This window comes from Puma concolor, chromosome E4 (genome assembly GCF_028749965.1).
Source record: "Puma concolor isolate L17-30 chromosome E4, mPumCon1.1.hap2, whole genome shotgun sequence".
Taxonomy (NCBI): Eukaryota; Metazoa; Chordata; class Mammalia; order Carnivora; family Felidae; genus Puma; species Puma concolor.
This window is the reverse complement of record NC_141683.1, coordinates 58,012,428-58,029,084: the sequence shown is the minus strand read 5'-3', so window position 1 is coordinate 58,029,084 and position 16,657 is coordinate 58,012,428. Positions and strand designations below refer to the sequence as shown.

Genomic DNA, 16,657 nt, shown 5'->3' with positions numbered 1-16,657 from the left:
GACCCGTCACCAGCTCTCCTCACCAGTCACGAAGAAACGGTCGGTAGGTACCCTGTAGTCCAGGAAAAGCAGATGAGACCCCAGCTGACTACAAAGTCCGAAGTGATACGAGGAATCAGCCTCAGTATTCCCAAGGTGCCCTTAATTTTCAGAATTTAAAACTTAATACTCAGGAAAACATTCATCCAAACAGTGGAAAAGCTACATAAATGGAGTATTTCTCCCTGTCTGTGTAAGAGTATTGGAACAATCGCTCTGCACATGCTTCTTGCTGCTGGGCGTGCTGCCAGAAAAACCCCAGAGGAGGGGTTCTCCAAGATTGGCGCATCTGAGCCTGCTGGCTACAGATGACGACGTACATGGGACAGTATAAAGATACATAAAAACTCCCCAAAGTAAAAGGGCTAAGAAATTGCTTCTTGTTCTAACAGGGTAGGTGGGCAACAGTTAAGAGAAATGGGTGTATTTAACACAGACAAAAGAGAAGTTGCAGGAAGAGAGCATCTTCAAATATCTGAAGAAACACCTGTTACGGAATGGACGCCTGTCCTCCGGGTGTTTACGGACGGGCTGAGTGTCTAAGTGGCGGTAAGGGACTCGAAAGGATTCAAGAGCTAGCTGAGAAGCTGGATTAGACAGAACCTTTAGGATACCTGCTTATAAGAGTTAACGGCTCTTGAACACTTTGGTGATTTAAAACCATAATTGATTCTACTAAGAATAAAAGTCCGAGAGTACAAGAACGCCAGCGTGAATGTACTTAACGCTACAAAACTAGACAGTTAAAATTGGTAAATTTTATGCTATAGACATTTAACTTCCAATTGGGGAAAAAAGTTGTTTCCAGAAAATGCTGTCTTTAACAGTTTACCTAAAAGTTCATACTCCACAGTGGACATTGGTCAAAAAGTTTCCAGCAAAATTTTTGGCTTAGTACCTCCTCTTCCTGGAAGGGCCTGGGGTAAGTCATCACAGTGAGGCCTGCCGGGCCCTGCAGGGTCTGACCTCTACAAGCCCAGCACCTTCTTGCTTGCTTCTGCTTACCATCCTCCCCGCGAGGGCCTACCAGTGTCTCTTACCAATGTTCCCTTCTCCAATTCTCTTCCCTTTTCATAAATCTATTATCCCATATTCTTAAGTCTGACCATATAGGTAAACTGCAAGGGAGAAGGAGGGAAAAAAAAAAGTCCAAGGGTACCCTCCTATGGACATGCTCCTCCCCAGCATTCCCCCATGTTGTTCAGAAGAAGGTCCACTCTTAACTGTAAACTTGAAATGCGTCAAAAAATGAAATGCAGGCAGTCACCAGGGCTCGGCAGCCATCATGGATGAAGAGCTTAGCTAAGTCACTGAAAGTCTTTAGAAAAATCTATTTTAATAAAAATTCATCCCGGGGCACCTGGGTGGCTCAGTCAGTTAAGTGGCCGACTTCGGCTCAGGTCATGATCTCACGGTCTGTGAGTTCTAGCCCCGTGTCGGGCTCTGTGCTGACAGCTCAGAGCCTGGAGCCTGGTTCGGATTCTGTGTCTCCCTCTCTCTGACCCTCCCCTGTTCATGCTCTGTCTCTCCCTGTCTCAAAAATAAGTAAAATGTTAAAAAAAAATTAAAAAAAAAAAATTCATCTGTTCTACTTTGGTGCCTTTTTGGTTTCTTACTAAGATTATAGGTCAACAGTTTATAGAAAGTCCACAATTAGGAAACTGCATCCAATAAATAAAACAGATTGGAGTGGGGACTCAACATGCAACAAAGCTGCCCTCAGAGACTGATGCCCCCAGCCTTATCCCAAAACTGCATCCCAAAACCCTTCCTCCCCTACAGATTCCTCTGGTATGAAATAAAATAAATCTCTCATTTGCTGTTTGGTGTACTCTGCTTGAAAACAAAAAACAAAACAAAACTACCTGGTACCACACAGACTCCATTCACTCAACGTGCTCCAAACATATCCTAGTCAGTGAGGGAGCAGCTTCGTCACCCTCTTCGAGTTCCTGACTGACAATGATTTCATCAGCACCAAGAAGAGTTGGACCTATCAAAACCTGAGGAAGCCAGCGTTGCTTTAAAAACCCTCCTGGAACCACAAGGAGACACCACCTCCCCCCTGTCAGAATGGCTAAAATGAACAACTCCGGAAACAACAGATGTTGGCGAGGATGCGGAGAAAGGGGAAGCCCTCTTGCACCACTAGTGGGAATGCAAACTGGTGCAGTGCTCTGGAAAACAGTGTGGAGGTGCCTCAAAAAGCTGAAAATAGAACCACCCTACAATCCAGCACCTGCACTACTAGGTTATTTATCCAAAAGACACAAAAATGCTGACTCAAAGGGGCACATGCACCTCCATGTTTACAGCAGCGCTATCGACAATGGCCAAAGTACGGGAAGAGTCTTAAATGTCTATCGACTGATGAATGGATAAAGAAGGTGTAGTAAATATATACAACGGAATATTACTCAGCGATCAAAAGAATGAAATCTTTTTGGAACTAAAGTATGCTAAGTGAAATAAGTCAGAGAAAGGCAAATATCCTATGATTCCACTCGTGGAATTTAAGAAATAAAACAGATGAACATAGGGAAGGGAAGGAAAAATAAGATAAAAACAGAAAGGGAGACAAACCATTAGAGACTCTTCAATACAGAGAACAAACAGGGTTGCTGCCAGGGTGTTGGGTGGGGGGAGGGGCTAAATGGGTGATGGGCATGAAGGATGGCACTTGTTGGGATGAGCACTGGGTGTTCTATGTAAGTGATGAATCACTAAATTCTCTTCCTGAAATTATCATTATACCATATGTTAACTAACTTGGATTTGAATTAAAAAATTAAAAAAATAATAAAAAAAATTAAAAAAATTAAAAAAATAATAAAAAAATTAAAAAATAAATAAAATAAAATAAAATAAAATAAAATAAAATAAAATAAAATAAAATAAAAAATTCTCCTGGCATGAGAATTAGAGAAAAGTCTATCTGATAGTTCTTTTCTACTGTAACGGTTTCTGTGCTAATTCACCATCCGTGAGAACTGAATCGGAGATCCGTGTTTCCTAACAAGGTCACCATCCTATTCAGGGTTGTATCAAGGAGCAAAGAAGCAATGCCGTTGATACAAAATTTTTATTCTTGACTTTTTACAACCTATAAAGACCAGCAATTATTGCTACGTGCCATGTAATATCCAATTGGAATATGCCAGAAATAAGTATTTCTTGAAGTTCTTAAAAGTCAACAGCTACTTACCTAAGAGGCCATCAAAATCAAAAGGACTTAAACATCTAGTGTTGTTAAGAGCTGCTACAACCTTTAGAAACTGACAGAGAGTATCCAGAAAATTTTAAATATATTCTTTGACCCAGTAAGTCTACTTGTGGGACCTTATCCTCTAGCAATAAAAGGCAAACTACATCAAGATACAAGTACAAGGACATCGACTGCAGCAATGCAGTGGCTAAAAATCCAGAAATGAAAGCAATATCCATCAACAGGGAAATCACTAAATGAAATATATTCAATGAAATATTAGGCAGCTGTCAAAAAAGTGACATTTCTACATACTGACCTGGAGATGAGTCCCCGAAAAGGCACTACACGAAAAAATTAAGTTGTAGAATTGGGCACAGTATTTTCTCATTGTTTTGTTAAAAAATCTGATACGTGGGTGTGTGTGTGTATACACAGATACCTGTGTATCTTTATGGGCCTAAGAAAAGGAAGAAAAGATTCCCACTAAACTATTAAAATTGATTACCTTATACACCCAGAAGGAACCGGGAGAGGGAAATTATGCTTTCTTTACAGTTGTTTCTATCCTCTGACTGAAGACAACCCACCTGCCTTACTTGTATAATGTTAAAAATTTCATTAAAACAACAATATTTAAAATAAAAAGCCCATTTAATCATTCTTACCTTCTGGGGAAAGGTCCACCATTTTAGTAAAACTTGGGGCTGTGCGTTTGAAGATCTTGGTTCTTTCACCTCCCACAACCACCTCTGGTCCAAGTAAGGACACCAGCACTGCTAGGCTATGAAGAGTAATTGCCACAATGGAATCACTGGTATCACGCAGGCCCAGCAAGACCTAGGAGTAAATCAGGTGGTAAGTGCACACGACCACACGGCCTGTCTTTTTCCCCATAAACCAGCACCTGGGCTGCAATCAGACCGCGCTTGTTCAGATGACTTCATTTCTTACACGCGTGCTCCGAGTCGGCAGCTGTCAAACTACTGGTGGGCAAGGCCCAATAGGTCCCCCTCCCAATCAATCACAGACCCACACGTTGTAGAAAACACAATAAAAGCAAAAATAAATCTATTGGAAATCGCATAAAATTACTGTGTTGAATTGCTATGAAAGGTTCTAGGCTTGTTCATGATGCCTGTCAGCTCCCGCCCCAGAACAAAGGCAGCTGAGTGCTCTGGAGATCTCCAGTCTCTTAAGCCGACAGCACCCAGTACTCCCAGGAGGACTCCAGCAAATACCAACCAGGCCTGACTCTGCTCAGTGTCAGATCGGCTAAGACGGGGTGTTCAGGGTAGTATTGCTGTAGAGGATTTTCCAAATTCTTGGGAGAATCTAAATGCTCCAATCAAAAGACGCCGAGTGACAAGAGTCCGTAACTGTGGCAGAGGGGCTAACTGCAGACACCTAGACTGACCAATCGTTTAATTTTTCTAGTTTCTAGTTTCCTCATTTATCTAAGATCCAGACTTCCAACAAGACTAAGATGATGTTCAGGTCCAATGCTAACAAATCAGGCACGTTCTCAGAACAAAGCTGTACAAATAAAGTGTTTCTTTCACAAATGATGAGAATTCCATCAAGTAGGCTAACTGTACAATAACAAACCACCCAAGCCACAAACCTCAGTCATCCTCAAGCCTCTCCTCTCTCGTGAGCAGCTGCGTCCTACCCTTCTACCCTTTATATGTCCCTCTCCCATGACCACTGTCATATGTCCCCCACACATTGCCTTCTCTTAGCTGGACTATTCTAACAGCCTCCTACCTCTTCTCCCCTCCTACAGTCCATCTTCCACACTACTACCAAAAGGAACTTTCTAGCGCATAAAAATCGGCCAAGCTATTCCCCTACATAGGACAGAACTCCAGTAAGAGTCTTCACGGTCTTTCACACACTGAAAACCTACACATTCTTTGACCTCAGCTCAGGGCCAATTCTGAGACGTAGGAGGACTCCTCTCAGAGGGAGGATGCTTCGTCCCTCGTCTATATGTTCAGAGACAACTACATCAGGGTAACAATTACTGCTGCAAATGGAAGCACCAAGTGCCATGTTGTGCTGCTTGACCCTAAAGCCCGCCAGGCCCCCGTGGTCCCCCAGTATCCATGCCCTATGCAAACCCACTCTTAATGAACCTCAGCTGACTTCTGTGACTCGCTCGAACCAGGAGAACATAACAGAAGTGACACTGTCCACTCCTAACCTATGCCTCCAGAAGGCTGCCCTGGCACTTCTGGTAGCCCCAGGCAGCCCTGTAAGGAGTCCACCTCCCTCGCTGGAGATGGGACGAAGGGGAACAGAGGCCCCGAGACATCCTGAGACCACGTGGAGAGAGAGGCCCAGCCATCCCCTTCAAGGTGTCAAGGAACCGTTTTGCGTGCGTTGGCCTCAATGGGCCCCAGGGGACTGCTCATCAGCTGACATCATGTGGAGCAACAGAATTCCCAACCTGAGCCCAGTCAATGCAAAGAATTCCGAGAAAAAAAATGACTTTTGGGGCACGTGCATGGCTCAGTCGGTTACGCATCCGACTTCAGCTCAGGTCATGATCTCATGGTTCATGAGTTCCAGCCCCACGTCAGGCTCTGTGCTGACAGCTCAGAGCCTGGAGCCTGCTTTGTATTCTGTGTTTCCCTCTCTCTCTGCCATTCCCCTGCTCATGCTCTGTCTCTCCCTCTCAAAAATGAGTAAATGTTAAAAAAAATTTTTTTAAATAAAAAATGTTTTAGGTACTAAGTTTTGGGGTGGTTGTACAGCAACAGGTGACAAACACCTATCTTTCCCACCTCCCAGCTCCTTGAAAGCAAGGTGTGTTATATACCCCTATGGCCCCAGGACCTTTGTACAAGACCTGGCATAAAACCAGGCCTTACAAATAATTTATAAATAAATTAATCTCATAGGAAAACAAATTATTTGAAAGATACCACATGGCTGACAAAATCTGTTAAAACCTCATACTGAGGGAGGGGCCAAGATGACGGAACAGCAAGGAAAGTTTTTTTTGTGTCTCTTGTCCCTGAAATGCAGCCAGATTAACACTAAACATCTTGCACATGTAGAAAACCGATTTGAGGGTTAACAAAACGATACACACAACCTGAACCACAAAACTCAGCAGGTACATGGTGCAGAGAGGTGAGCTGGGGGAGAGAGAAGCCGCAGAGGGCAGGGAGCTGTTTTTGCTTGTGGAGAGAAGAGGAAGAGTACACAAGGGACTGAACAAAAAAGGGGAGAAAGGAGAGGGTTTAAATTCCATTGAGGCTCTAAAAAGGGGGAGCGCAGAGTCTGAGGCTCCACAGCTCAATACCTGGCGGTGCTGTGGTGGGAAGGGCGAATCCCCAGGGGCAGAGTGTGTGGCCTGAGGATGCCACGGGCCACAGAAGGAGAGGTGGTTCCCCTGCTGGGAGGACATTTGGTAGAGGCTGTGTGGCCCCCACACAGGCAAAGGTGCCACCGGACCCTGAAGAACCACATTCACTGGAACAAGGATGATAAGGGGGAAGCCTGGTGCCAGATGTGCGTTGTGATTTTCCATAATCACTGAAACGCTGCTACACAATCACGTGAACTTTTTCTGGGGCAGGTGGGCACCCGGCCACTGCTTGGTGAGACCCTCCCCCAGAGGGTCAGGAACAGGTCAAAGCCAAAGTCCCTCAGAAGTGAGGGGATGGGAAACACAGCCACCATCTGAGATAAAACTCAGGAGGAGGTGCTGCTTGGCAGCCTGATGGCTTGGTCAAGAACAGTATAAAAGCGGGGAGTGGACAGAAGTTGGAGACAAATGAGGCTTGAATGCCAGTCGGGAAGAACACAGAGTTCTGATACTAGAGACAGGGTGAGACCGGGTAGCTGGGTTATGCCATTTTCATCTCACCCGCACATGCGCATACATGCCTACGTGCGCCAAAACAATCCTCCCCAGTAAGTGAAGCAGTGCTACCTAGTGGAGAATGGAGCTGTTACACTAAGCCCTGCTCAAAAGGCAACCGCACATTTGAGGAACAACAAGAATCTCTCCGCCTGCTTAGTTTATGCACTACAAACTTCATTGTTTGACTTTTAGGGGAAACGGATGTAATTTCAATCATATTTCAGTCTGTTCACTGATCCATCTATTCAATTTTTTTTATTTTTGAATAAAGACAAAACATTTTTGTTTTCCATTTTTATTAAAAAGATTTTTAACTTTTTCCTACTACGTTTTTTAAAATTTTTTAAATTCTATTTTACTTCCATCATTTCATTTTATTCTATTTCACTGTATTCATTATATCTAATTTTCAAACGTTTTCCTTTTGTTTTCTTTTTTCCTTTTTCTTTTCTTTTCCTTTTTTCTTGAATCTACCAAGCTCCTTTAAACAACCAGACCAAAATACACTTAGGATCTAGCATTATTTGATTTTTTTGTGTTGTTTTTACTTAAAAAAATTTTTTTTACTGATTCCTTTTCTTCCTTCAAAATGATGAAATGAAGGAATTTACCCCAAAAGAAAGAATAGGAAGAAATGACAACCAGGGACTTAATCAACAAAGATACCAGCAAGATGTCTGAACCAGAATTTAGAATCACGATAATAAGAATACTAGCTGGGGTTGAAAACAGATTAGAATCCCTTTCTGCAGAGATAACAGCAGTAAAAGCTAGTCAGGATGAAACAAAAAATGCTATAACTGAGCTGCAATCTTGAATGGTTGCCACGGTGGCAAGGATGGATGAAGTAGAGCAGAGAATCAGTGATATAGAGGACAAACTTATGGAGAACAATGAAGCAGAAAAAAGAGGGAGACTAAGGCAAAAAAGCAAAATTTAAGAATTAGAGAATTAGGTACAAGGTTTATGTGAGCAAATCATAGAGGAAAACTTTCCTAAACTGGGGAAAGACACAGACATCAAAATCCAGGAAACACAAAGGGCTCCCATTAGATTCAACAAAAAACTAACCATCAACAAGGCATATCATAATCAAATTCACAAAATACTCAGACAAGGAAAGAATCATGAAAGCAGCAAGGGAAAAAAAAGTCCTTAACTTACAAGGGAAGACAGATCAGGTTTGCAGCAGACCTATCCACAAAAACTAGGCAGGCCAGAGAGGAATGGCAGGATATATTCAATGTGCTGAATTGGAAAAATATGCAGCCAAGAATTCTTTTTTTTAAAAAAAAATTTTTTTTTTCAACGTTTATTTATTTTTGGGACAGAGAGAGACAGAGCATGAACGGGGGAGGAGCAGAGAGAGAGGGAGACACAGAATCGGAAACAGGCTCCAGGCTCTGAGCCATCAGCCCAGAGCCCGACACGGGGCTCGAACTCACGGACCGCAAGATCGTGACCTGGCTGAAGTCGGACGCTTAACCGACTGCGCCACCCAGGCGCCCCTTATCTCTCCTATTTTGACTGACAGCCTTGTTGGATAAAGAATTCTTGGGGCGCCTGGGTGGCGCAGTCGGTTAAGCGTCCGACTTCAGCCAGGTCACGATCTTGCGGTCCGTGAGTTCGAGCCCCGTGTCGGGCTCTGGGCTGATGGCTCAGAGCCTGGAGCCTGTTTCCGATTCTGTGTCTCCCTCTCTCTCTGCTCCTCCCCCGTTCATGCTCTGTCTCTCTCTGTCCCAAAAATAAATAAACGTTGAAAAAAAAAAATTAAAAAAAAAAAAAAAAAAAAAATAGGAGAGATAAAACATGTCCCAGACAAACAAATATTAAAGGAGTTTGTGACCACTAAACCAGCCCTGCAAGAAATTTTGAGGAGCATTTTTGAAGGGAAAAAAGATGAAACAAAAAACAAAAACAAACAAACAAACCAAAAAGACCAAAAACAACAGACTAGAAAGGACTAGAGAACACCACCAGAAACTCCAACTCTGAACACAAGATAATGGCAATAAGTTCATATCTTTCAGTACTCACTCTAAACGTCAGTGGACTAAATGCTCCAATCAAAAGACATAGGGTAACAGAATGGATAAGAAAACAAGACCCATCTATATGCTGTTTACAAGACACCCACTTTAGACCTAAAGACACCTTCAGATTGAAAGTAAGGGGATAGAGAACCATCTATCATGCTAATGGTCGCCAAAAGAAAGCTGGAGTAGCCACACTTATATCAGAAAATCTAGACATTAAAATAAAGACTGTAACAAGAAATGAAGAAGGGCATTATATCATCAAGGAGCCTATCCACCAAGATCTAACAATTGTAAACATTTATGCTCCAAATGTGGAAGCAAACAAATACATAAATCAATTAATCACAAACATAAACTCATTCATAATAATACCATAAAAATAGGGGACTTCAATACCCCACTTACAACAATGGACAGCTAATCTAAACAGAAAATCAAAAAGGAAATAATGGCTTTGAATGACACACTGGACCAGATGGACTTAACAGATATATTCAGAACATTTCATCCTAAAGCAGTGGAATACACATTCTTCTCCAGTGCACATGGAACGTTCTGCAGAATAGACCACATACTGGGACACATTTCAGCCTCAACAAATACAAAAAGATCGACATCATACCATACATATTTTCAGACCACAACGCTATGAAACTTGAAATCAACCACAAGAAAAAATGTGGAAAGATAACAAATACTTGGAGACTAAAGAACATGCTACTAAAGAATGAATGGGCTAACCAAGAAGTTGAAGAGGAAATTAAAAAAGTACATGGAAGCCAATGAACATGGTAACACCACAGCCCAAAACCTCTGGGACACAGCAAAGGCGGTCAGAAGAGGGTAGCATATAGCAATCCAGGCCTTCCTAAAGAAGGAAGAAAGGTCTCAGATACACAAACTAACCTTACACCTAAAAGAGCTAGAAAAAGAACAGTAAATAAAACCCAAAACCAGTAGAAGACGGGAAATAATAAAGATTAGAACAGAAATCAATGTTATCGAAAAAGAAAACAAAACAAACAAAAAACAGACCAGATCAATGAAACCAGGAGCTGGTTCTTTAAAAAAATTAACAAAATTGATAAACCCCTAGCCAGTTTGATCAAAAAGAAAAAGGAACCAAATAAATAAAATCAAGAATGAAAGAGGAGAGATCACAACTAACACAGCAGAAATACAAACAATAACAGAATATTATGAGCAATTATACACCAATAAAATGGGCAATCTGGAAGAAATGAACAAATTCCTAGAAATATATACACTACCAAAACTGAAACAGGAAGAAATAGAAAATGTGAACAGACCCATAACCAGTCAGGAAATCGAATTAGTAATCAAAAATCTCCCAAAAAACAAGAGTCCGGGGCCAGATGGCTTTCCAAGGGAATCCTACCAAACATTTAAAGAAGAGTTAACACCTACTCTCTTGAAGCTGTTCCAAAAAAATAGAAATGGAAGGAAAACTTCCAAACTTTTTCTATGGAGCCAGCATTACCTTGATTCCAAAACCAGACAAAGACCCCACTAAAAAGGAGAACTACAGACCAATTTCCCTGATGAACATGGATGCAAAAATCCTCAACAAGGTATTAGCCAACCGGATCCAACAATACAATAAAAAATTATTTACCACGACCAATTGGGATTTATACCTGGGATGCAGGGCTGGTTCAATATTTGCAAAACAATCAATGTGATACATCACATCAATAAAAGAAAGGACAATAACCACATGATCCTCTCAATAGATGCAGAGAAAGCATTCAACAAAATATAGCATCCTTTCTTGATAAAAACCCTCAAGAAAGTAGGGACAGAAGGATCATACCTCAAGATCATAAATGCCATATATGAAAAACCCAACGCTAATATCATCCTCAATGGGAAGAGAAACTGAGAACTTTTCCCTTAAGGTTAGGAACAAGACAGGGATGTCCACTCTCACCACTGTTATTCAACATAGTACTGGAAGTCTTAGCCTCAGCAATCAGAGAACACAAAGGAATAAAAGGCATCCAAATTGGCCAGAAGGAAGTCAAACTTTAACTCTTCGCAGGTGACATGATACTCTATATGGAAAACCCTTAAGATTCCACCAAAAAACTGCTAGAACTGATCCATATTCAGCAAAGTTGCAGGATATAAAATCAATGCGCAGAAATCGGTTGCATTCCTATACACCAAGAATGAAGCAACAGAAAGAGAAATCAAGGAATTGATCCCATTTACAGTTGCACCAAAACCCTTAAGATACCTAGGAATAAATCTAACCGAAGAGGTGAAAAATCTACATACTGAAAACTATAGAAAGCTTATGAAAGAAATTGAAGAAGACACAAAAAAATGGAAAAAGATTCCATGCTCCTGGATAGGAAGAACAAATATCGTTAAAGTGTCAATACTACCCAAAGCAATCTACATATTCAATGCAATACCTCTCAAAATAACACCAGCATTCTTCACAGAGCTAGAACAAACAATGCTAAAATTTGTATGGAACCAGAAAAAACCCGAATAGCCAAAGCAATCTTGAAAAAGAAAACTGAAGCTGGAGGCATCACAGGCCCAGACTTCAAGCTGTATTACAAAGCTACAATCATTGAGACAGTATGATACTGGCACAAAAACAGACACTCAACTCAATGGAACAGAATAGAGAACCCACAAGCGGACCATCAAATGTGTGGCCAACTAATATTGGACAAAGCAGGAAAGAATATCCAATGGAATAAAGACAGTCTCTTCAGCAAATGGTGCTGGGGAAACTGGACAGCGACATGCAGAAAAATGAACCTGGACCACTTTCTCACACCAGACACGAAAATAAACTCAAAATGGATAAAGAACCTAAACATAAGACAGAAAGCCATCAAAATCCTAGAGGAGAAACCTCTTGGACCTTGGCCACAGCAACTTCTTACTCAACACGTCTCCGGAGGCAAGGGAAACAAAAGCAAAAATGAACTACTGGGACCTCATCAAAATAAAAAGCTTCTGCACAGCGAAAGAAATAATCAGCAAAACTGAAAGGCAACTGACAGAATGGGAGAAGACATATGCAAATGACGTATCAGATAAAGGGTTAGTATCCAAAATCTATAAAGAACTTATCAAACTTAACACCCAAAAAACAATCCAGTGAAGAAATGGGCAAAAGAAATGAATAGGCACTTCTCCAAAGAAGATATCCAGATGGCCAACTGACACATGAAAAAATGCTCAACTTCACTCATCATCAGGGAAATACAAATCAAAACCACCATGAGATACCCCCTCACACCTGTCAGAATGGCTAATATTAACAACTCAGGCAACAACAGATGTTGGCGAGGATGCGGAGAAAGAGGATCTCTTTTGAACTGCTGGTGGGAAGGCAAACTGATGCAGCCACTCTGGAAAACAGTATGGAGGTTCCTCAAAAAATTAAAAATAGAGCTACCCTATGACCCAGCAATTGCACTACTAGGTATTTATCCAAGGGATACAGGTGTGCTGTTTCGAAGGGACACAGGCACCCCCAGCAGCACTATCGACAACAGCCAAAGTATGGAAAGTGCCCAAATGTCCATCGATGGATGAATGGATAAAGAAGATGTGGTATATACATATACTGGAGTATTACCTGGCAATCAAAAAGAATGAAATCTTGCCATTTGCAACTATGTGGATGAAACTAGAGAGTATTATGCTAAGCGAAATAGTCAGAAAAAGACAAATATCATATGATTTCATTCATATAAGGGATTTAAGATAAAAAACAGATGAACATACAGGAAGGGAAGCAAAACTAATATAAAAACAGGCAGGGGGACAAAACATAAGAGACTCATAAATATGGAGAACAAACGGAGGGTTGCTGCAGGGGTTGTGGGAGGGGGGATGGGCTAAATGGGTCAGGGGCATTAAGGAATCTACCCCTGAAATCACTGTTGCACTATATGCTAACTTGGCTATAAATTTAAAAAATAAAGAAATAAAGAACTCCTACTGAGTCGAATATTATCTCCTAAAAGTTTGCAGCAACCCAGAATATGGCCTTAAAATGAGGTCACCCTGGGTTAGAGTGGGCCCTAAGTCCCACGAAGTGGATGGGCCTGAGTTACGAGCCAAGACACAGCAGGGACCGGCGGGAGTCAAGCTGACACCTGGAGTTCAGACCGGCCTCCAGACCCGGGAGAGAATTTCTACGGCTTTAAGCCATGCAGTTTGTGGTTATTTGTTAGGTCAGCCATGGCAAACCGACATAAACCAGAGCCCCAGAGTGGGTGACTCATTACCTGGTTCCCCAGAGGCTGATAGACAGTCTGAAAACCACTGGTAGGAATAATCTCATCTTCCTCTCGGTTATATTTTAATTTGTTTACGGTATTCAATTATACCATAATTAAATATGGTATATGGTATTTATACCATATTGTATATGGTATTTAATTATACTTAATTATAAGTATACACGTATACTTTCTGTCACAAAACATCCACAAAGGGTTCTTGGTCCTTTCCCCAAGGAATCACACCTGGGCGGCTCAGCCGGTTAAGCGTCTGTCTCTTGACCTCAGCTCAGGTCCCGATCTCACAGTTTGTGAGTTCGAGCTCCACATCGGGCTCTGTGCTGGTAGTGCAGAGCCTGCTTGGGATTGTCTCTCCCTCTCTCTCTGCCCCTCCCCTGCTTGTGCTCCCTCTCTCTCTCTCTCTCTCTCTCTCAAAATAAATAAATAAACTTAAAAAAACAAACGAACAAAAGAATTAGCAAACAGAACTACGGTTTTTCCCAGCTTAAGACCAAACACCTTAATCGATCTGCCTATGTGAATGGGACGGGAACGCAGTCTGAATTTCAGCCCTGGGTATCCGAGGAGCTTTTCAACCCGACGGGGGCCTCCCGACCCCCTAACCTATCACCTCAGTGCTGCGAACCCGCCCCCTCCTTTCAGCCCCCAAACTAGCAGCGGCCGTCCAGCCCGCGCCCGCCGGCCGTCTCTGACCTGTGGCAGGATGACTTTCTTCAGCTGCTCCGGAGTGAAGTGCTCCACGTAGGCCTCCAGGTGAGACAGCAGCACCATCCGCACGTGCTCCTCGTGCACCTCAAACAGCTGCAGCAGCACAGGGATCACCCGCGACCGGAACAGGGCCGGCGACAGCAGGCAAGGCACTTCTCCCCGCGCGCTGTCTACCCCGCGATCAGAGGCGGTTCCGTGTGAAGAAGCAAATGCTCATTTCAGCAAAAGGAGCATGAAGGATAATTTAGAAACTGAGCCCAGAGCTTCCCACACATTCTAGGCCCCAAAGCAAAGGACACCTTTCTGGTTGACTCAGATTACTCAAGGGTCAACGACCTTAAACACGCTCTGCCTTGTGAAATACTGTGCCACGCTGAACCTGCAACAGAGAAAGCTTGCGTATTTTAAGGGACTCCTGAATCAGTAACTCTTTATACATCTGTGTTTAACCAGTGAGGAATTTCATATACTAGGGTAGATCAAGGACCGTGGCTGCAATTTCATCTGCAGAACCAGGAGGTGTTAAATGTCACAATGGGATTTGATGCCGGGCGGTCCTCTCTTCCTGCCAGTTATGGTAGCGGTGATCAGAGATCGCCGTCACAATCATGTGGGGGCCTTTACAAATAAATAAATACATATATAGTCCTGCCCCGGCTGTCCCACCATCAGTGGATCGGCCATACAGGCACATTTTTAAAAAGGTCACCAGGTGATTCAGAAGCACACCGCCATCTAAGATCTACTGAGTAAAGGGATGGCAGCTGGGAAGAAAAACTCCAGGACCTGAGACGGATGTCATGTGTGTCGGCTACAGTTGAACTGAAAACAGACACAGAAACAAAAACCCTCAGGGAATAACAAAGGCTGTAACAAAATTCTATGCTGTAAAACAGTTACCTATGCTGCTGCTTTGTTGGGTGGAGATCTTTTAAGAAAATAAATTCTCTAACCTGGTACGTTCCCATCTACAGTGCTTATGAAGTTACAGAGTATCAGAATAATAACCTTAATTGCACATTCAGAAAAAAACTGGAGCTCCAGGTAGGAAAGTCATCTCCTGCCTTTCAGTCTTTCCACTGAAAATATAAAATAAGTGGGTTGCTCTTGGGAAGCCAGAAGGCACAGGCCTAGGTGTGCCTGGGTGGCTCAGTCAGTTGAGTGTCCAGCTCTTGATTTCAGCTCAGCTCATGATCCCAGGGTCATGGATTGAGCCCTGTGTTGGGCTCTGCGCTGAGCGTGAAGCCTGCTTAAGGTTTTCTTCCCTCTGCCCGTCCCCCATTTACACTCTCTCTAAAAAAAAAAAAAACAAAATTAAAGGGGCGCCTGGGTGGCTCAGTCAGTTAAGCTTCTGACTTCAGCTCAGGTCATGATTTCACGGTTCGTGAGTTTGAGCCCCACACTGGGCTCTCTGCTGTCAGCACAGAGCCCGCCTCAGATCTTCTGTTCCCCTCTCTCTCTGCTCTGCCCCACTCACGTGCGCGCTCTCAAAAATAAACGTTAAAAAAATACATTAAAAAAAAAGAAGGCACAGGCCTAACTGCAAATGCAAAAGCCCTGTGAGGACGTACGCCTTATCTTAAAACTTCATGCGCGTTGCATACTTGAATCTTACGTGTTTATGTGTGCGTGTGTGTATGTGTATATGTATGGTTTTCCCAATATACCACCTTCTACAATAAATCTGACTCTCCAAGAAGATGCTTCTTATTTACCCCGTGGGCTCTGGTACCCAGGTTTGAGTCAAGATAATCACCTCAGGGATCAATGACTCTTTTGGAGCCATACTCTAACTACACCATGCAGTAATCTCAGTCTGCTCAAATAAGGACTAATAACACCCGAAGTCCTTAATTACCAATAATCCTCTGAAAAAAATTCACCTTTTTTGGGGCCAAGCAGATGAGGCAGAAAACTCTTAACGGCTACTGGCTCTGCAAACACCAACTGATTAAGCAGAAGAGGCACCAACCGCGAGGCGATCAACTCCTCGGACAAGCAGCTGACTCTGTCCAGCAGGAATCTGAGGGGAAAGAAGAAAAGCCTGGGCAGCCGGTGGTGCCACTGTAGCCACTTCCTCGTCCAGTGTAGACACACGCAGCCCTCCCCTACTTCAGTCAGAGGGAGGCACAGGGAAACGTGGCCAGAGGAGGTGAACAGCCGATGCAGGGGATCTAAGAAAAAACGCAAGGGGTGCGAGACAAGGCCGCCAGCGCACACACAAGGTCCCATCCACGCTACGAAGGATGCAGGATGTTAGATTATCTGAAGTTTCCATAGGAAACAAAATTCAGGCTTTTCTTACTAACTCCCTAACGTCACACCCGTCAAAGCCCTCTATCAAGAACACACAGGTAATGGGGGGTGGGGGGGAGAGGGACAGTATCACGGCCGCTGCACAGCCACCCTGTGCGGATGGTCCTGCTCCTGCTGCGCGGAGAGGCCGTCAACAGGGCTCCCCCGGGCTCGTTCGGTTCCCGCCACCTCTTCC

At 43.1% G+C, this 16,657-nt stretch overlaps 1 protein-coding gene across 10 annotated transcripts in view; it reads right to left on the bottom strand.

The window, feature by feature from the left end:
- The window catches only part of SCYL3 (SCY1 like pseudokinase 3), a 43,041-nt gene that overhangs the window by 2,357 nt on the left and 24,027 nt on the right, over positions 1–16,657 (bottom strand). For all 10 annotated transcript variants that reach the window (XM_086693568.1, XM_086693570.1, XM_086693561.1 and 7 more), the window contains 3 exons: positions 16,050–16,189; positions 14,152–14,336; positions 3,913–4,084 (listed from right to left, as the gene is read on the bottom strand). In XM_086693568.1, coding sequence (XP_086549694.1) covers positions 3,913–4,084; positions 14,152–14,336; positions 16,050–16,189 — 497 coding nt within the window. The remainder of the gene's footprint in view (positions 1–3,912; positions 4,085–14,151; positions 14,337–16,049; positions 16,190–16,657) is intronic.